Raw genomic sequence first — 22,180 nt, 5'->3', positions numbered from 1 at the left:
AATAACTGAAGAAAAATTGCAAGCACGAACAACAACCATTAAATTAGCTCATGTCAAAAGTTCGGCTTTGAGGTTTCTTATGGCATACAGTGTTATGTACCAGGAATGGCATAAGTAAAAAAAATTCTTAAGTCCAACTTCCTCATTGCAAGAATTTTTTTTTATGAAATATCGCTTTTTACTGACATAGAGCACTCACATCATTATGTTCGAAATGAAATTTTTATATAAAAAGACCTAAAACACTATTTTCCCAATTATTATTTTTTAAGTGAAAACATTAAAATGTACCTTCAAGATATTATTATTGTTTAAAACTATGTCCAAGAATAATGTATTGAATTATCGTAATGCAATTATTTTTACCATTGAATAAACCTAAAAATAAATAAAGTTGAAACAAATAGAAAACTTGCTCTTCTAAATGTGGTGTGCTATATGTACAGATATGTATACCAACTGCTATTGCAAAATTTGTACAACAAATGATTTCACATCCTCGGTTAATGCTAGGACTGAAATATAATTTCGCATTTAAGGTACTCAATAGCATTAAATAACATTTATTTAACTGTTAAAATCGTCTACCTATTTCAAATATACTTAACTAAATGTTTCGCTTTAAATACCCAGAAAAAAAATACAAAATAGAAAATGCAAAATAATTTGCCAGCTTAATGAGTGCATACCTCGTGCCAAAGCTGTTCATCGACTCAACTAGATTAAAAAAAACAACACAAATACAGCAAATAACAGCACAAAATAAAGCTTAGTTAGACCTCACGTAAGTACCATTAGTTCACAACTAACCCGCCACCTTGAAAAGAAATTTGGAGACAAACGGTTACTGTTAATTTTTATATAATTTAAATTTTGTAACTGGCTGCAGGTAGCTATTGAAATCTTATAGAAGTCCTTTGTACAACTGTAATGTTTTCAAAAGAAAATCAAACCATTAAAAAGTACAGAATAGAAGCAATGAAAGAAGCATGCTAGCAATAGCCACATGAGATTAGGCGAAAGAAGACAGATAAACAGAAAGGATACAAGCACTTAAAAGGCATTAAGGAAACAAGAATTGGCAGGCTGACGAAATGTGAACCGGAAGATTTCCAACAAGTAAGTTGGATGTGTCGTTTCTTCCTTCTCCCTAGTCTAAAACAAATTTGGATAAGGGTATTGAATGTTTGTTAGAATACACCCTACTATTTAGCAATATATTTCACCACCAACACCTGTGCATTTCATTCCCATATTAATATCATTTAACTGTTGTTGGTTTGACATTTCCTAGAACCCCTCTGGCCAACTGTAAACATTTAACTGTTGTCGGTTTGAGTCTTCCTAAAACCACATCTGACCAACGAGAAATCACAGTTTATAATTTACCTTACAAATACGGGCACCACCATTTTTCTCTTTCCCGTGTAGGCCTGTGTGTGTGTGTGTGTGTGTATGCATGATTTGGAGAACTTGAGTAAAGTCCTGAAAATGGACGATTACTTTAGGTTATCTACATTAAAAATACTGTAGAATAATTTTATATTTAATTTTTAATTCAGACCCAACCAACCGATCATGTGATTTCACAGTATTTTTTATGTAGCTATATTAACAAAACCAACCACCCACATTGTTTTTGAAGTATTTTTAATGTAGCAAACCTAACCAAAATTCTCCCAAACATACACACTCCGACTCACACGGGAAAGGACAAAATGGGAATGGCCGCATAAATGCACAGGTATTGTAATTTAATCTCTAAACGGTGATATATAACGGTGAATATAGAAACACTGTTTTCAGGGTAAACATAGGAATGTCTCTAGTGGTGTCCGAAATAATGAATTTACGGGATATTTTTCCATTACTTGTAAGAATATTCCCTCCCGAGGTCTCATCTCTGGGTGGACTACTAGGTGATGGAAGTATCCAACTCGGCGAGGGACACACAACCACAGCCAACCACAACCAGCCCAGCAAGCCTGAAGGACCACAGCAGGGAGCGACCAGGGGCGGAGTCTGTCCTTACCCCCGTCTCGGGTCCCGGGAGAAGAGTGGTAGCAGCAGTAGTGGTTGTGGTTGTGGTGGTGGTGGTGGCATCGTCGGGTCGCGATGTAGATTCTTCTTGTCGCTGCAAGGCTAGCTCTATGATCTGGACAAGCCACGCGCAGGCGTCATGCATTGAACAGGACCCGTCGCACTTTCAAATACCTGCCTCCAGCTACATCCGCATACAGAGTTGGAACATTAGTACTGGATGAAAATCCCTACCGGACAGAAACGCCTAACAATTTTCTACCATTAAATAAATTTGGACAGAAAACCTGAAATGTGTTTTCAAATCATGTCACGCTATCTAAAAACCCTTCAATTTTATTCTCAATTTTGGTATGAATTTAATTCGCAATAGTAGAATAAATTTTCAGTGATTCTTTAAAGTTTAAATTTTTTTTACAAATGCAATTATTTCGCATACGACATTCATATTAAATCTATTTCAGTTATTTAACATTCATAAACCTCTTTAATTTTAAAGATTCGTTGTGACGGAAACGAATGTCATTTCCGTTTTCGTAAGGGACGGTTCTTTCTGTACCAGAGCACCCAACATCCGACATACGTTAGAACTCGACCTTTATGCAAATTTGTTGACGTGATAACGTCTCATAAATCGTTGAACGCTGGCTGCACGCACGAAAAAAGTGTCACGTTCCGCCTGAGCTGAGTGTTCAATAAACCGGCCAACCAATGTGCGAGAAAATCTTCTATAATATCAAACAGGTTAAGGTGGGCTTTTTAACTAATTGTTCGTGATTATATTTAAACAAATTATTCAAATTAAATTTTGCAAAAACTGTAAATAATATATGAAAATTAAAAAGGTATGCAAATTTTCATCAATGTTTTTCTTATGACGTTATCACGTAAAAATTATGGCCCGTAAACCGACTTTACAGACAACCCCCTTTTTTTTATGGTTACTCTGGTCATCTAACTTTTCAAACAAACATGGTCTGTTCTGGTGAAGTTTTGGGGGTACGTCACGACCGTTCAGCCTGGTGCGACACGGCATATACCGGGAGGCGCTGGAAGAGGTGGTTCGACCGTGCGACAGGGCCCAGAGGAACTGGCGGCTCGTGCAGTTAACTCGCGAGCAAAGCAGCAGCCGCAAGCAAGCAGAGGACGACATTCCGTCGACAAATCCGTCCCTCTGTCTTCCCTGCGCTACGTACAGAATGGATCACAGCTCGCCCGACGACATCCTCGGCGGCCGTGGAAATACACACACGAGTCGACAACATCCGTGCGACTTACTGATCCAAAGAGTTTCCCCAAGCTGGTATATGCATTTGAACACTTGGTTTATTGCAAATAATTATATGAAGTACTTATAACATACTATGTTCACTGGAAAACTTGCTACTGCTGTAAAATTATTTCTCTGAAATAATTCAAGGTAACAGAGTAACGCCATTATTTTACCCGTAATCATTTCAAAGAAAACATATTACAACAACAAGTTTTGTAGTGGTTGTAGAAATATTTAAAGATTTAACACTATCCAAAATCGCAGTGTTCCAACTTAAATACTATCTCTATTATTTGTAATAACTAGGGACTGGCAAAATTCGTGAATTCAATGACCTCTAGGATAGACTCCATGATCCTCTATGCATTCGGGAAAATTACACCTGCTCATTGGCTAATGACTGGTGACACATTTTAACTGAGATGGTTGCGATTCGATGCTTCTTTCGTTCAGGGTTATTCATTGGCTTATAGTCTGTATGTTCATCAGTGCTCAAACCACAGATGTTACCAAAAGTCAAACACATTTGGATTCTAGTCCATCGCGAATTGAAATCGCGAATTTTTCCAATCTCTAGCAATAAACCACTTGTACAGCTGCAACATTTGGGAGCCACTTTACACCAACTTATTCTGAGCTGAAATTTGTTGGTTGAAACTTGACTTATCATGTACACAAATGGTAGTCATTGGTTTGGTGGAACCTAAAATTTGCTTGCTCTTGTCACCACAGCTTGAACACACTTAGGCTTTGGGACTTAACTGCACAAACCTTGGTTTGGCAGCAAGTCTTTCTGATACTCAACATTTACCCTGGATTGGGAAAGGTCTTCAGTAAGAACACAACAAAACATTCGACAGAGACCTTACCCTGTGTACGCAGTGGTGCAACCAATCAAAATAGAAAGCAATCCTAGAGTAGCTGTTGATAGGCTAAGAGGCTTTGACAATCAGGGAATATGTCCATAACCAGACCAGGCTATGCCTAAGACTGCTGTACTTCGTGAGAGAAAATGTAACTTCCGACAAACAGCCTTAAAATTTCGCATTTTTTTAATCATTAGCTGTGGTCTTTGAAGAGTATATTCCCACCCTAGACTAGGCCAAGGATTTAAATGATGAATGATTGGGTGAAATAATTGATAAATGAGTGAGGTAAGTTATGGATTAATTAATAGGTGAATAATGGACGAATGATTCGATAAAATAATTAAGGGATCTGCCATTGAATCAATGACTGAATTAATGAATTGTATTAATGGTTGTAATGAATATCTTAACCTAACATTATAAATGACAAAGAGATGAACTGAGAATGGTTCAGACTGGATGGACGTTCGAGGAAAACTGGAACAACCAGAGAAACACCTAGAGCCCGTGGGGTCACAGCAAAATCCTCCATGTTCCCCACTGGGCAAACATCAGGATGTGAATTTACTGGTCTGCCTCTGGGCCAATGGAAACATCGCTACTGTGATCTTTGACGAGCCTGCAGCCAAATTTTGTTGGTCAAATTATGGCTCACTTTGTGTTCAGCATGCTAGCGAAGGCAAGCCAACTGTAAGAGCAGCAGGAGTGGTGTCACAAGTTGGATAGAGAAAGGGGCAGGAGGTTACTTACCCTGTTTGCTAGCGGCGAAGCAGCAGATGGGGCTTGGCCCTGGGAGTCACCTCCCCTCTGGAGCTGGCAGACAAAATAAATATGTTAGGAAACACGTGCTGGCCTGCGCAAAGTGCTCAGTCGAACACGACCATGAGAACACTTAAATTTGAGAGCATTTAATCCACGCCAGGGAAAACTTCGAAACATGCATGCGCACATGCACACACTGGGTTTCATTTCACTCTAGGCTAGACTCAACCTGCATATACACGGTCAACATATAATTAAGTAGGTAAAGCAGGGCAGTTATGCCCCGAATAATGATATGCAAATTAGGGTAGTTAATAAGTCACCCCCACCCCCTCCCACAACCCTTCATTGCTAAACTTTTTTTAAATTTTTGTTCTCATCCGCCTCCCCTCCTGAGGCGTACAAAAAGAGTTTGATGAGTTTGTAGGGGAGTGACAGTGATTAATTACCCCTAATTTTCATTTTCTTTGTTGTTGCAGAACTGCTATGCTCCCCCTACTTATATACATTACTGAAACATAGTACGAAAAAGACCGCGATCGTCGAAATGTCAATTTTAAACTGTGAAAATTCGCGTTAAAACTTAACCACGAGCTAAGTTAAGTTAAGTTTATAATTATTAAATTTTCTCAACCGTAAAACCACCTTTAAACTACACCAATAATTTTAATTTATTCAGTTGTCTCAAAGGATGCTCCTGCGGTTTTGTAAGAGCAGTGGACCAACGGCAGAAGCAGCACACTAAGATATAATTAATTGTATTTCAGCATGGCACACGTAATGAACCAGGTCTCTGCGTGTGTGGAAGGGGACCCACCAGCGTGGCCAGCAGGGCGAAGTCCTGGGCGAGCTGCGAGTTGTCCCCGCCAGGGGCGCCGCTGGGAGGGGCGGCGGAGCTGCTGGTGACCACCAGCACCGAGGAGGAGGAGGACGAGGACCTCGGCGGAGCGGCCGTGCTGCCGCCGTAGCGCACGGAGACCGCAGGGGGCGAGCCGGGAGGGGCGGGCGCGTCGAAGATGAGATTGTCCTCGTAGTCCCGCGGGCCGGTGACGAACTTGGACCGCAGCGAGCCCGGGGTGGCAGCCTGCAACACCTGCAGCTGTCGGCCGCTGCGCCCCTCCTCTCCCAACCACACGTCTGCACGTGTCTACTTGCAGCATCATCGGGCAGACACTCGGACATTTCAGAACTCAAAAGTACGTAACTTGGAACATTTTGGTAGATGTAGACACCCAACTTAGAACTTCTGGAAATTATAAGCACGCACGTACTTGCAAACATTGAGCAGAAACTTGGACATTTCAGAACTCAAAAGTACGTAACTTGGAACATTCAGCAGATGTAGACACCTAACTTAGAACTTCTAGGAAATTATAAGCATGCACGTACTTGCAAACACTGAGCAGAAACTCGGACATTTCAGAACTCAAAAGTACATAACTTGGAACATTCAGCAGATGTAGACACATAACTTAGAACTTCTAGGAAATTATAAGCACGCACGTACTTGCAAACATTGAGCAGAAACTTGGACATTTCAGAACTCAAAAGTACGTAACTTGGAATTTTCAGCAGATGTAGACACCTAACTTAGAACTTCTAGGAAATTATAAGCATGCACGTACTTGCAAACACTGAGCAGAAACTCGGACATTTCAGAACTCAAAAGTACGTAACTTGGAACATTCAGCAGATGTAGACACATAACTTAGAACTTCTAGGAAATTATAAGCACGCACGTACTTGCAAACATTGAGCAGAAACTTGGACATTTCAGAACTCAAAAGTACGTAACTTGGAACATTTTGTTAGATGTAGACACCTAACTTAGAACTTCTGGGAATTATAAGCACGTACGTACTTGCAAACATTGAGCACAAACTTGGACCTTTCAGAACTCAAAAGTACGTAACTTGGAACATTCAGCAGATGTAGACACCTAACTTAGAACTTCTAGGAAATTATAAGCACGCACGTACTTGCAAACACTGAGCACAAACTCGGACATTTCAGAACTCAAAAGTACGTAACTTGGAACATTCAGTGGATGTAGACACATAACTTAGAACTTCTAGGAAATTATAAGCACGCACGTACTTGCAAACACTGAGCAGAAACTTGGACATTTCAGAACTCTAAAGTACATAACTTGGTACATTCAGCGGATGTATACACCTGACTTCGGACTTTTAGAAGTTAGAAGCATATGCTTAGACCTTTTAGCGGACACAAACACCTAACTTAGAACCTTTAGAAGTTAAAATTATGCAAGTTAAAACATTTAGCAGACATAAACACCTAACTATGAACCTTCAGAAGTTAAAACATTTAGCAGAGACAATCACCTAACTTTGAACCTTTAGAAGTTAAAACATTTAGCCGGCATATCACCTAACTTAGAACATTTAGAAGTTAAATGTATGTAAGTTTAAACATTTAGCAGACACAAACACCTAACTTTGAACTTTTAGAAGTTAGTAGCACGTGCTTAGACCTTTTACCAGACACAAACGCCTAACTTAGAACCTTTAGAAGTTAAAAACGCATACTTAGAACATTCAGCAGACACACACACCTAACTTAGAAATCTTAAAAGTTAAAATATTTAGTAGACACAGACACCTAACTTAGAACATTTAGAAGTTAAAAGTTCATACTTAGAACATTTAGCACACATAAACACCTAACTTTGAAATTTTAGAAGATGAAAGTATGTAACTTAGAAGATTTAGCAGATAAAATCATTCAACTTAGAACTTTTAGAAGTTAGAAGTACGTAACTTAAAAAACCAATATGGTAGATAATTCCTTGCTACTTATTCAGAGCGCAATATACCTCCTTGTCCGGAATATTGGTACTTTCTCATCACTGGGTTCGTCTGTACTGTAATAAATTTTTTTCTGACTTACGGAACTCTCTGTGCTTTTCTGTGCATCTAACATTAGACACCGGCTGATTATGGCTCGCTTTCTGTGTGTTTGTGCGTCCATCTTGAGGTTTCTCTATGAAATGTAATGTTATCAGCAATGGCGTGTATAAAAATATGTTTAAAGAAAGTCGAGAAAGCAAAATGTTTGCTCATTTTAAAAGACCCTTACCATCAGATCACTCGATATTTTTGACGCATACTGAATTTTATACACTAGTTAGTTTGCGTTTGGATATGCGAGTTGGCCAAATTTATTGTTAAAATTATTAATTGTATCTAAAATGGTTCTCTTAAGATGTGCACATTTTCGTAATTTGGTTACGAGCTACAAACTGTCCTGAATTATCAACTCCGGCTTAAGAGAATACTATAAGAGTAAATTAAATCAACAATGTGTATGCTATGCGAAATAATATGCTCGCTCGTTAAACTGCAACAAGGTATGCCATTGCTCCCTTGTGATTGGCGGCCGTCTGCGAGAGAAGACATCGCCCTGTCTGGCCGGGCCATTCAGGACTGGACGGCTGGACAGTGGACATGTGCCTGGAATAAACCCAGCCAACCACGAGACACAGAAAATGCTACATAGTTTTAACACACAGCTGATCGGAAAATCTTTTCGCGAAAATTACATGGCCCTAGCTATGACACGTGTTTTATTAGTTATATCTACTTAAAAGATTTTTTTAAGAAGCATACATTGTTAACTGAACGGATTTCTTGCGCAATATTATCTCAAAAATTTATGTGATTGCCGAGTGGCCAATCACATGATCTATCTATACGTGCTTGCGGTGAAGATTGCTGATTTCATCTTGTCATTGGTTACAACCAGGGGGTGTTCTCGTCTGTATGATTATATGACAATTACTTAATAATAATAATAATGACTAGACGCATGCATATTTCGCGAAAAGATTCCGAGAACAGCTGAAAGTTACAACACTGTAGCATCGTCTGTGCTTTGTGATTGGGAGAGTTTCTTCTCTAGCAGACGGCCGCCAATCACAAGGAAGGAAACCGCTGGTGCGGGTATACCTTGTTGCAGTATAACAGGCCATCAGTTTTTTTTTCTCTCGCGAAAAATGCCTGCCCCTAATAATGACTTATATATAGAGACCTGTAAAATTCGCGGATTCATTTCGCGATAGGATAGAGTCCAAATACTTTTGACATTATTTTGCTTCAGTGATTGGGCCACAGTCATCTGAAGGACTCTGGGCCAATGAAAAATCTTTAACAGAAGAATTAGCGAATCACGATCATTCCAGTCAACAGGTGTTACGAGTCGGTAACCAATCAGCAGATGTAATTTGCACGAGTGTATAGAGGATCATGGAGTCTATCCTTTAGGGATTTGAAATCGCGAATTTTACAGGTCTCTACTTGTATATAATAGCGACTTGAAAACAATTGCAAACACCTGAGACAACAACTGGCCGAATCACTTAAGACCCCAAGAGAAAGTAGAAGCAGCCAATGAACACATGACATCAAAGTAATTGTGCACAAGTATGTGAAGTCTAACTTGGTGTCAGAAAACAAAGAGAATTCGAAGATCCCCAGATTGTTAGTACCAAACTATTATGTACATTTATTTATTACATCGTATTAAATATTTACATTCAGATTTTAGGAAATGTTAAAGTAGCTTTACCTTGTAGGAAGAGTTCCTGAAGAGATAATGCATTAATGTTCAAATGATACATGAATTGATATGATACTGGTGGGTAAAAGAATACACATGCTCATATTGGTGGTTCATGAATCAACTTGCAGTCACTTCTTTGCATCAATTAAATTACGAAGAGCTTTCGACAAGATTGTCTCACAGACAGAAAATGTAACCTGTTCCAAGGTCAAGTGTTTCGCCTGGATGCAGATGCATTTACTCAGACTGCCTGAAATGCATTATGCAAGAAAATTGAAGACATCTACACGAATCCATACAGCCGAAAATAATGGCATGTATCTTTGAATTATCTATAGATTTTTTTTTACTTTCGTAGTAACAACTTATAATTTTCATTTCTTACGTTTATTGGCAGCTATAAAAAAAACTAATATCAATGAAAGTAATAAAGTCAAATTTAATTCGGTTGTCAAAGAAAAGTAAGAATATTTATCAAGTTATTTATTTCCTGATAGGCTGAAATTCAAATAATTATATCTTTGTGATGTTTCTGCTAACGGTTCATTGTTAATCTGGAGTTAAAAGGAGTATCGAATCACAAAGTTATCCGGTTGAGACGCCTCACAAATGAGCACACTTGACAAGTGATGACATTTACTTGAATATAAAGAGGATTGTCAAGTCTATTCTGGAGGTCATTGAACCCACGAATAACTCCAGTCACTAGTAATTTATAATAAACTGGCTTATAATTGTTACTACTTTACGGTTTTGAACAGCTATTTGTCTAGAAGAATTTTTGAAGTGAAATTGGATTATATGCAACAGAATATATTTTAACTTTCAGCCAAATCTTCTAAGAAGCGGTGAGAGTATATAGGCCTATCCATGATTTGTTAGTCTGAAACTAAGTCTCATGTCGTCATTCAAGGCAGGGGAAAAAAAGAACCTTATTTCAATTTAATTTTTTTTCAAGTGAACCTCTTTGTAGCTTCTAGGGTAAGACGGGATCAGAGCGTAACGAAAAACTAATAGTGCAACACATAAGAGTGGGGAATTCGATGACGGAATGATGAAGGTAGAGGGAGAATAACGAAAAACGTAGAGAGTCGGACAATAGTAAGACTCTTTGCAGGTTTTTCGTGGCCATGTTTTCTTTTATTATTGTAAACCGCCAGTTTAACCTCCATTGTGTTCTGTATCGAAGGCGAATTTATGTATCTTATTTTAGCAATAAAATTAAATGTCAGGAACACAGATGGTATCAGCAGCACTATATGGCACATTTGCACTAAAGCAAACTTTTAAAGTGGCATACTTGTGTACTCTAACTCTTGCATACTTGCACATTTTTGTACATGAGTATACTGGTATAGTTGTGTACTTTAATATGCGCACTTATGAACACGTGCACTTTCATTCTTGCACATTTGCATACTTACGCACGCACATATTTTCTCACTTGTATTCTAGCGTGCATGAATACTTGAGCACTCGTATACTGGTAAAATTGCGCAATTGCATACTTGACAACTCGCATACTTGCCCACTCGCTTACTTGCAAACATTTTTTGCACAAAGTGCCTTGCCTAATTGCATACTAGAAAACTCGCATACAAGCTAACTCCCATACTTGCACACATTTTTTTGTTAACTCTCATAAATGTACAGTTTGCACGTGCACACTTGTGCGTGTTTCTCGAGCACTTGTACGTTTCACCCTGAAACATTTCCTAATTCCTCTCCCCCCCTGCCCGACCCGCACGGCGGACACAGCCGGGCAGTTTCGCAACGGCCCAGCCCGCGGAGAAGCGCCGCTGGTATGTGGAGCGCGAGTGGAAGGACACTCGCTCACCTCGCTGAGGGTGAGTGAGAGTGTGTGTGAGTGTGAGAGTGTGAGAGTGTGAGAGTGTGATAGTAACACCGCCCGCACGAGGCGAGGGACGTGGTATGCCTCCAGCTACTAGCGGTCCGGCTCACCTTGAGACGCGTGGTCACGATCTGGGCAGGTCTGTGCCGCACCCCCCCCCTCCCCCCTCACCTCCTCACACCCGCCAGAGGGGCTTTAATGACTCGCTAGATTGCCAGCTCATGCATGCTGCACTTGTTCCCAGACGAGCGAGCCCAGCGCGCCCCAGCGGTCCATGGTCCCGAGAAACCGGAGGTCCAGTCTCACGTCTCGACTATCCGGAGCGCAACAAAAACAAAACACGACTGAAATTAAAAAAAAAAAAACAAGAATGCAGAAAGCCTTGTTGGTACAAGGCCTACAGGAATCAACGGCATTTCGCATGAAATTATCCCAGCACGGAGGCCACGTTTACACACGTAAAAAAAAATTACCTGTAAACATCTTAGCTTTTGGCGTACGGCATTTTGTAGGTAGGCCTATAGTGATTTCGCGAAAAATGGAACGGAGGTCGGACGAACGGAAATGTGACACGTGGCAACATGAACCTGTGTATGGTCACTTTCGTAAACATTAGGGTATATACCTATCGTATCTTTGTGATAGTGAAATTACCCTGGGATATATTTGGTGAACTAGAATAGTCTTGGTAAAAAGTAATCTCAAGTTTTAAAATACCTAAGAAAACTGGCATTACAAAGATTATGATACATATTCTTCTTTCCAAAAGGTAAATGGTCATGGTGGTACAGCAGTATATTGGACAGTTGTTTTCATTAAGGCATGTGGTTCAAATTCGTTCACTGCCAAAACTTAGGTTTACTTTTTAATAACTTTATAATATAATTATATAATATAATAATATAATAATGTTGAATAAGCTCAAAAATATTCAGTGTTGTTTGTAAGAAGTACTTACTAACTTATTTCAACAGATCTGTGCTCTCGATAGACAGACACAGTTTTTATCACGCTCGGCATTATTTTAAAGATTTCTGTATTGAATGATTTAATGCAGTTTTCTGGTCATACGCCATTGCAGTTTTGCACTGTTTGTAATGGAAAAATCCAACCTCTAAATATCAGACAGCACAAGAATTCCATTGAAGGAGGTTAGTCATGAAAAATAATATAACAACACAGACGAACACAATGGGCTAACAACGACGAGACATTAAATGCAGGCAGACAACAAACCTGGACAACGCAACAAACATACAAACACAACGATGAAGAAAAACAAGTACTGTGGTCAACACAACGACGATAGCACTGACGAACACAGAAGATTTCCAATGAGAACAGTTGCGACGTTTCGGGAACTGACATCTGTTCCCGTCATCAAGCACCACTGATATTGAAGGATCGTTTTCTTTTCCAGTTTCCTAATTGAAAAAAAGTATACTGGATCTATACTGGACATTGATACATTCTATAATTGATTTATGCAATGGGGAATTTTGATTTAATGAAGTTCTTTGAGAGAATCTTTCTATGGGTAAGCTTAGTTCAAAACTACTTCATGGGCATTCACCGTTGCTGGATCACACTGGATGTCTTAGAAAAACCCCAAGAATGGACATCAAAACATTATTACATAAATACATGTGGAATTAAACAGTATAAGCCTGTCGTTGGAAGCCTCCTGTATTCATCTCTGCTGTCGTAGTTGTATTTTCCTGAATATCAGTATTGTTTAATCTCTGGTTCTTCTGTGCTGTAATTATTATTTTTTCTAGCTACATTCCATCCATAGAATTCCCTGCATTGTCTAGACATTCATAATTAGACGTTGGCTTGAAATTACTGTGTTTATATACTTGTCTTTGTTGTCCATTATTGAGATTTTTCCTATGGTATTCACTGTACACCATAAATGGCGAATATCCAAAGAAGTTGATTTAAAATCATGGGGAGGACACAAGGGCCCATTCCCTCCCCAAAACACTAAATTAAATATGTCAAAATAATGAATTACGCTAGGTTTCACTGGATGAATGTCTTACATTCTCACCAGGGACTTGTAAATAAGCCCAAATCTTTGCGTACCCAAAGTCAAAGAGCTCAAAATTTTAGGAACTTTGCTGTTTTACGATCTGGGTAAGAAAATGTGTAACATAATGTGCTGATAAATGCAACTCTTGTGTAATTAGTGTGACGACTGACTATCATACAGGGGGAAGGTCATTATTCAGGTACGTCTGGGGCCACGGTCATTCCTTATTAGCAATACTGGCGGATAATCTTACATCAATGTAGTTTTAACTGGAATACCAACTGTGTAATGCGAAATGTAACCAGCTGGAAAACAGGAAACTCTGTGCTGAAACTCAGTACAAACTCTGAGCGAACCAGAAAACGCCGGTAGTGTAGTAACATGACCTGGCTGCCGAGGTGAACAGGACGCTCCGACGCGTAAAAAGACCTCTCTTTGAGCCTATGTGACGACAGATGAAGTCATGGAAGGTTTGAGGTGTCCCCCAGAGCCCAGTGTCTCGGGTGCAGGCGTACCGTGTAAGGGTGCTGGCTGAAGCCGCTGTACACAGGTCGATACTGTGCCTGTGTGACATCAGACAGGGCCATGGAAGGTTCGAGGTGTCCCCCAGAGCCCAGTGTCTCGGGTGCAGGCGTACCGTGTAAGGGTGCTGGCTGAAGCCACTGTACACAGGTCGATACTGTGCCTGTGTGACATCAGACAGGATCATGGAAGGTTCGAGGTGTCCCCCAGAGCCCAGTGTCTCGGGCGCAGGCGTACCGTGTAAGGGTGCTGGCTGAAGCCGCTGTACATGGGCCGCTGCGGCGCCTGCTCAGGGTAGTACGGCCGGCGGTTCGCTATCTCGTTCTCGCTGACGATCTCCCTCACGTCCGAGTTGGGGAACTTGCGGAACACCGTGTTGTTGGGGAAGATGCCGAAGATGACGTAGGGCACCGGGGTCCTCGGCGTCCTGGGCAGCGGCGGCTCGGTCAGGAAGCGGTCCCGCGCCTCCACGAAGGCGGGCAGGTTGATGGACGCCCTGTTGGACGCGAATATCGGACCCGGAGGGGTGTTCAGGAGGTTGAATGTCGTGAAGGAGCGCTCCGTGGTCACCGCGTGCTGGCTCGGCCCGTCGTATCTGTGCGACACGGATATCAGGGAGGAGCCCTGTTCGTCCACGTCCACGTCCTTCCTCCTCTGGAAGGACAGGTACAAGGAGTTGGACTCCTCGAAGTGGCGCGGGGTGCTGCTGAACACTCGCTTGGGCGCGCCGGAGAGCCAGTCGCTGCCGGCTGAGTCGCCTGCCTTCCGCGAGTCTACGACAGAGTTGGAGATTGTTGCAGCAGGAGTCGAGCTGGTTGTGGTAACCTCAGGAGTTGTGGCGGCAGCAGGTGTTGTGGTTGCAGATGGTGTTGTGGTGCCAGCAGGAGTGGTGGTTGCAGCGTGTACTGTGGTAGCTTCAGGAGTTGTGGTAGCCTCTGGAGTAGTAGTAGCAGCAGCAGGAGTTGTGGTAGTGGAAGGAGTTGTGGCATCTTCAGGAGATGTGATAGCTTCAGGAGTTGTGGTAGCTTCAGGAGTTGTGGTAGCAGCAGGAGTTGTGGTAGTGGCAGGAGTTGTGGTAGCTTCAGGAGTTGTGGTAGTGGCAGGAGTTGTGGTAGCTTCGGGAGTTGTGGTAGCAGCAGGAGTTGTAGTAGTAGCAGCGGGTGTTGTGGTGCCAGCAGGAGTGGTGGTTGCAGCTTGTGCCGTGGTAGCCTCAGGAGCCGTGGTAACGGCAGGAGTTGTAGTTAGTGGAGTATCTGGATCAGATTCGACTCCGACATCAGGCTCTGTGGTTGAATCACCTGTAGCTGCTCTCTCCTCCGTCGCACCGGTGGTCATGGAAACTACCGTAGTTTCTGGGGCGGAAGTGGTCGAGACAGAAGACTCGCTAAGGGATGAGCCTTGTGAAAGGAATTCAGCAGGATCGTCGATAACTGTCTTATTCCCCAGACCTTCCTGCGCCGAGTCCTCGATTGTCGTGCCTTCTGGCATCGATACTGTCGATGTGTCGACTTTGACTGTCGATCCTGAGATCAAAGAGTCATCGCTGACGGCGGGGATCTGAAATTAGCCAAATCGACCACAACCCCATATTTCTGCAAATACGTCCAAGCGTAAAGGTGATAATAAAAAGCCAAACATTCTATGATGCCAAACCACTTTATTTTACGACAGTACATAATACAAATTTTAAATTGTTAGTATTCATTGTCATTGTTATTTAAATTTTTTTTTAACTCTATCACATACTTCCATGCTAGCACGAGCATATAAATCTCCAATATAATACTTATGATGTTCATAAAAATAATACTGGCTATATATTCAAAATATAATATGTATTCCTAAAATACTGATTTACATTCTACGCTAGTTTCATTTGTGTAAGATAATACTTTTCCAGTCTCCACTGATACTTCATCTAGTTGTGCCCCTATGCGATTCTTATATATATATATTCTTTTTTTCGTGATAGACTATGGATGTTATGAGTCTTTTTGATTGTGATGACACTGGCTCAGTTCTGACTTGTCAAGTCGGTTTAAGTCTTCTTATTGGCTGCACACCACGTCCTCACAACCGGTTCGACCAATGGGCGCGCTTCAGCGAGTTGAGGCCGTGAGAAGATGCCAAATGCTCCATCCCCTTGGAGGATAAAAAGAGAGAAAAAAAATTGCATCAATATGCAGCTAGAGAGAGGCTGTCTTGAGTGTTTTGTTACGCCAAACCTTGACAACATTTGTGATTGTGTTTCTGGAGTAGAGGTTTGGGGTTGATATCTTCATTCGTCATCGCGTCTTAAGTCCGTGTTACTGTCTTAGATGACGAACGTTTCTAATTTTAAAAAAAATGAAAATCTTGAATTTTTTTTCAAATTGTCGTCTCGTCTTGAAATAGTCAAAAACGAACTGGATCACCCATTAGTCACCTTCTGATGACTTGTGATGTATTCAAAAATTTGTGTCTTTGGAACTCGTTTTAAATACGTTGAACAATTTCTTCGCCAAATAAGGCCCAGTCGTGGCTAACATATGTCAACTACGAACTCACGACAGAAAGTGAAGCATATCCCTGTGTGGTGCAGTCAAGAAGATGCTAGTCAGGCCTGAAGGACAGTCGGGAGTCGTGACTGAAGTGAAGAAGAGGGTGAAGATGAGGTGCAATCAAGTGACAGCGGTGACAGATGTCAGAGAGAGAGATAGAGAGAGACTAATTACAAGGTGTCGGTCATCATCATTGTTTGGCTTTTTATTACTTACAGCTACAACTATTAGTGCAGGAGAAAGGTGTTAAAGGTAGCATTTAAGAAAACTACAAACATATTTTTTTTACATATCAATATTTAAAAATTATTTAACTACGGTCAACTTAAAGCTTTAAATCAGTGCTTACTATGAACTTGCGATTACAAAATTTGTACAGACAGAATAGATATTGCACTTGAAACTAGTTTTAAACAGTTTGTACAGGAGGGCAAGAGTAGTTTAATTTCAAGTAAAGCAAATACTTTTGGATTTTTTTAAAATTATATTTTAAAAATGAAACCATTTACTTAATTTAACTAACCATATTAAAAGAAGTTTTATGTACATAGATTATTAGAATTAAAAATTTTAAAGCGACAATTTTAGTAATTTTAAGTATATTAAGCTTACTTTTAATGTGTTTTCTTACATCGCTACTATTAGAACATATGCTACCTTACCTGGGGGGGGGGGGAAATAATCACACTTATAAAACATTATGTATCATAGGAGTATCTAGATAGTATAAATAAAAATGTTACTACATGCAGTCCTTACTGAATGCTTATCGGTAAGAAGGAGGGGTGGTTGCACTTAGTCTAAACTTGCATCTACGAGGGTTTACATACCCATGCCATAACGTGGATCAGCTCATAACCCCAGGAATCCAGCCAGAGTCCCATAGCTACCTGTCTTTGTAAACAAGGAGTTGGCCTAACTTCCGATACGTTTAAAACTCCTAATTGTACATCATTATTACAAATTTTTTCGATACTATACTCGTTTTTTATCATAAGGTTCGTGATTATCCTTTCAAGCAGACATTTCTAAAGACATAAAAGCATATTTGCCTGAGGCGCCTTCGTCATTTTAACGTAGACCTGACAAGTTACGTATTCACACATAATTTTAATATGAAACTTGTAGTTATTATTTTGGTCAGACACATAACGTAGATTAATATTGCCATTTACTAGATACAAATAGTATCATGTTGTATGGATACAAAATTAATTAAAGATACAAAATTAATTAAATATAAATATTTTTTAAAATTTAATTATTTTTTTTATAATAATCAGTAACCGTTAATAGCCGAAGGAAAAAAAAAAAAACAGTGTTTGATTTTGTCCACTACGCCTCATATTGTGTTCGCTGCAACTTGCATACCAACAGAGAACGCGTGTTGCCTAACCTCGCATTACGAAGGGGCTTAGTTCGTAGAAACAACTCATGTGTAGAGCCAAGATCTTATGTTATTATATACACAAGCAAGTTTCGTCATTAAAAATTGAGGCATTCGTCTTTATCGTCATTAGAAATTAATATCACGTGTAATTAGTACATATCAAGCACAATAACTTTGATCAAATCCTTTAACAATTTGTGATAATACAATTAATATGTGTACATAAAACAATACATAATATTGATGAGAGTGGGTTAAACAAAAAAACTGCAACTATGACATTAAATATTCTTTTGTAATCATGCTTAGTGCATAATCATTATAAAAAAGGCAACATGCAATGTTAAAAATCCAAAATAATTATAGTCATATATTTCCGTGGGACTTTAAGCCATTTATATAGCTATAGATCGCTATGCTTTACTTGGTGAACTATAAATAGAGACCAATTTTTTTTACTTAGTATATAATATTTTAAGTTTTTAAATAAGGCATAAACTAAATATTTATTTTATTAATTCTATTTTTATTTAAAAAAAAAAAAGAGGCTATTGAGGTACTTTCGCTGCAATTCGGTGTTATTTCGGTCTTATCGCTATTCACCATAATGATATTGACTCTGCTCATGTGTGTAAACTCGCGCGGGTGGTTATGAGTGTATTGTAAATTATGAGCTCGGATTTACGTTGGTCTCAGAGCAGCAGTGGCGGGTAAAATTAGCCCGGCTGCTCAAGTTACAGCTGCTACCGACGTCTTTAGACTTGCAAAAGATCTGATTGGCCCCTGAGAAAAGGTGCCTCGGGCCACTGCAGCAGGGGCGTGCCTAGGGGGGGGGGGGGTTACGAGCGGGACCGGACCCCCCCCCCCCCAGGGCTAAAAATATTTTAATATTAAATTCATAAAATGAAAAAAATAAATATTTAGTATGATATTAAAATAAATTCAATGACACAAGCATAAATGTTTAATTAAACAGTATTTTTTAGATAGCCTAAATTGAACACGTATTTTTCAAAAATTTTCCCGGGACCCCCGGACCCACCCGCCTAGCTGGGGGGTATTCCATACCCCCCAGGCCCCCCGGAAAGGCCCTAGCCTTCTGCCTGACACCCCCCCCCCCCCCCAGAGCAAAATCCTGGGCGGCACGCCACCTCACTGCAGCAAAGTTTAACTAAGTAGAGTACACCAGCCTAACTAAAGTGTAAATCGCCCTTTTGTAACCAATTTATATCAAAAAAAAAATTTAAAATTTTTTTTTAAAAAAACGTGCCGAAGTACTTAGTTTCCGGCACGCTAGGGGAGGGTGGGCAACTCACGGCGGGGGTGGCCGATTGCGGGGTGGCCGATTGCTGGGCGGCGGGTGGCCGCACGGTGGGCACGGTGGGCAGGTAGGCCGGGGTGGGCGAAGCCTTGAAGCCCGTGGCTGAGCGCAGCAGGTCGCTGCGGTAGCGCGCGCTGAACCTGGGCGTGCTGGGCGAAGCCGGAGTCGACGGCTGCGCGCGCACCTCGTTCTGCGGACAAGGAGGGAGGGAGGGACCCGTCAGACTGCAACGAGGCCGTCTACGAGAGAACACATCGCTTTCTTTGGATCTGGCCATTTTGAAATTCCTCGTTAGATCCAGCAATTTTTTTTTATAAAATGTTAGTTTTGTAATTCCCAATTTTCAGTTCTGACATTTAGAGCACCTTCATTTTGAAATTCGCTCATTGTGCCTCCGCCATTTTGAGGCCCGCCATTTTTAATGTGACTTTTTCGAAAACCAATTTGTTTTAAATCCTCCATTTTAAAATTTTGAACTCCACCATTTTGAAATCCACCAATTTGAAAATGGCTATTTTAAAAACTATCAGTTTGAAATCCTCCATTTTGAAATCGAACATTTCGAACTCCACCATTTTTAAAAATCCACTCATTTGAACTCCGCCATTTTGAAAATCATTACTTTGAAATCATCCATTTTGAATTTTGAACTCCACCATTTTGAAATTCGCTCATTTGACCTCCACCATTTTGAAATCAACCATTTTGAAAATATCTACTTTAAAAACTATCAGTTCGAAATCCTCCATTTTGAAATACGCTTGTTCGGTCCCCGCGACTCACCAGCGCCGCGGGCAGGATGCTGCGCCGCACGCTGGCCGTGGAGCGCGAGGAGGACTGCGTGGCGCGGGCCGACAGCTCCGGGGACAGCAGCGGGCTGGCGGCCGTGGGCAGGCGTCGCGGCGCCCGCAGCTGCTGCCTGGCGCCGGCCTCCGTGGTGCGCCCGCTCTGCTGCGACAAGCGCGCACACCCTGTCGGCCGACCTCGGCACCACGAGACCGCGGACACAAGAGCACGGAGGGAGACAGTGGAGACTGGAATTATCTTTGAAAGGTTCTGTGTAATGGGAGTGCATGACTTGATGTAAGCTTTTTGGACACACGCCATTGCTAAGCACGTGTATGTCTGTAGAAGAAAACTACAAAAAACACAAATTAAGCAAAAATTGCTGTTGTCAACAGGATATATACATCATATATCCTGTTGACAACATAAATTTTTATTTAATTTGTGTTTATTGTCTTTTGGTTTTTTTGTAGTTTTCTTCTACAGACATGTATGTGCTTAGCAATGGCGTATGTCCAAAAGCTTACATCAAGTCAGTAGAGACTGAAGCCACATGACGCCCTCCGACTTCAATGAAGGATTCAGTGTCTGTATATCACATCACAGGCAAGCAGGAGTCCAAAAGTAGGTGCAGGAATGATTGAAGCCCACCTTGGAGCAGCTAACCTGACTTGTTTCAAACCGAATTATAATTTGAAAGCCCTATCAAGTGCTCACGTGGCTTTGCTAAAATAGTTCTAACAAGTCGGGCCTGGTTTGACCATTGGCATGGCAGGGAATTCAAAGAAAATGCTGCATTCCCACAAAGACGTTTGCAAGCTCTGTTGTATTGTTGCAACGTCAAAATGGCCCGGGCGAAAATCTGAGTTCCTTGTCACTTGCAGTATTTATTTTTTTTCCATAGTGTTTACTGGGAAAAGGCTTTCTCAGATAGCCCGCTAGGAGCACATTCCATGCAAGAAGCGCAAGTCGCAAAAAAGTTTTATAACAACGCCTTGATATACAAATAACAGAAGCATTTCCGGGTCGATGTTAATTGACATTTCTGCCTCATTTTCATGCCCTACATAGGATCTAAAGTTGTAACGAATATTTCATATAAAACCTTTATAGCAGAACGCTGAGGCACTTGAAGATGTAGGATAAATATGCTTTAGGTAGACTACAACTTATTATTTCAATGTGAATTCTTCTCATAGTGTATACAAGGGTCATTCTACGTTTGTTCCACTGCATCATGACTCAACACGCACCTGCTGGGTTCTAGAAGAATAATCCTGCGACTTCTTCGCCAGACCGAATTTGGGCTCCAAGCTGGATCGGTACTTGTTGCGCATGTTGGCCAACCTGTCGGCGCGAGGGATGACGTCATCAGCAGCCAGGTTCGGAAACTTCAAAACAATAAAATGACAAACCTCTAGAAAGTTTCAACAACAAACTTGAAAGACTTGAAATTTTAACAAGAGTTTCAAGAAAATATACATCTTTAGTGGATGTATATCAGGTTCTTACATCAATTTTAAAATATTATTTTAACATCCTGCTTTCAAATTCTTTAAACTAAAATTAATAAGCTACTGTGAAAATAAAGCAAAATTATTTTCAATTGTAATTTAAGAAGCATGTGAAATAAGTTTGTTTCGAGCCAAATTTATTTAGCGACAACTTGTTGTGGGATATTTTTAGTAACTGTTAAGTAATTATGACGATTAGTTGATAAATAAATAGTTTTTTTTGGTGTTGATAAAGATGAGGAAGTCAATGTTGATGATGTTGATGATTATGTCAGTGGAGTACTCAAAGGGGAGATCCGAGAAACCCGGCCCCCATCACCAATCCTAAATGAATTTTTTAACTAAATTATTTTTAACTCGCCCTGTGCTTGTTACAAATAGGTCGGTAATATAAGATTTATGAGCCAGCTTTAAAAATATTAATTTAGTGGTAGATGGCTTTACGTGCAAAATACACGTATCAACCTTTATATCATCACGATATGGTCTGTAGATATAACTGTACATGCTAGTTATTGATTTGATATCATCAGCCAACCTATTGGCTTAGTGGTTAGAGTTCACAGCTATGTCGGGATTTGTTTGGAGAGGGGGAGGAGGAATTCACTCGTGGAAACACTTTCTTTCCAGGTCCAGAAATGAACATTGTTCTATGCTGTAAAAGATGCTACGGCCAGCATGTGCAATCCTGCCTA

At 40.6% G+C, this 22,180-nt stretch overlaps 1 protein-coding gene across 2 annotated transcripts in view; it reads right to left on the bottom strand.

Annotated features, from left to right (window-relative positions):
* Positions 1-22,180, bottom strand: part of LOC134541143 (mucin-19-like) — a 103,454-nt gene that overhangs the window by 17,405 nt on the left and 63,869 nt on the right. Inside the window, exons 9-15 of one of the 2 annotated variants that reach the window (XM_063384354.1) lie at positions 21,225-21,362; positions 19,969-20,136; positions 19,181-19,375; positions 14,172-15,491; positions 5,762-6,028; positions 4,933-4,995; positions 2,033-2,155 (exon numbers count right to left, since the gene is read on the bottom strand). In XM_063384354.1, the coding sequence (XP_063240424.1) occupies positions 2,033-2,155; positions 4,933-4,995; positions 5,762-6,028; positions 14,172-15,491; positions 19,181-19,375; positions 19,969-20,136; positions 21,225-21,362 (2,274 nt within the window). The remainder of the gene's footprint in view (positions 1-2,032; positions 2,156-4,932; positions 4,996-5,761; positions 6,029-14,171; positions 15,492-19,180; positions 19,376-19,968; positions 20,137-21,224; positions 21,363-22,180) is intronic. The other variant, XM_063384355.1, reaches the window with a different exon arrangement.

The sequence above is a fragment of the Bacillus rossius genome, chromosome 18, assembly GCF_032445375.1.
Source record: "Bacillus rossius redtenbacheri isolate Brsri chromosome 18, Brsri_v3, whole genome shotgun sequence".
NCBI classification, from domain to species: Eukaryota; Metazoa; Arthropoda; class Insecta; order Phasmatodea; family Bacillidae; genus Bacillus; species Bacillus rossius.
Note: the sequence above shows the minus strand (reverse complement) of the source record. Positions and strands in the feature narration are given on the sequence as shown.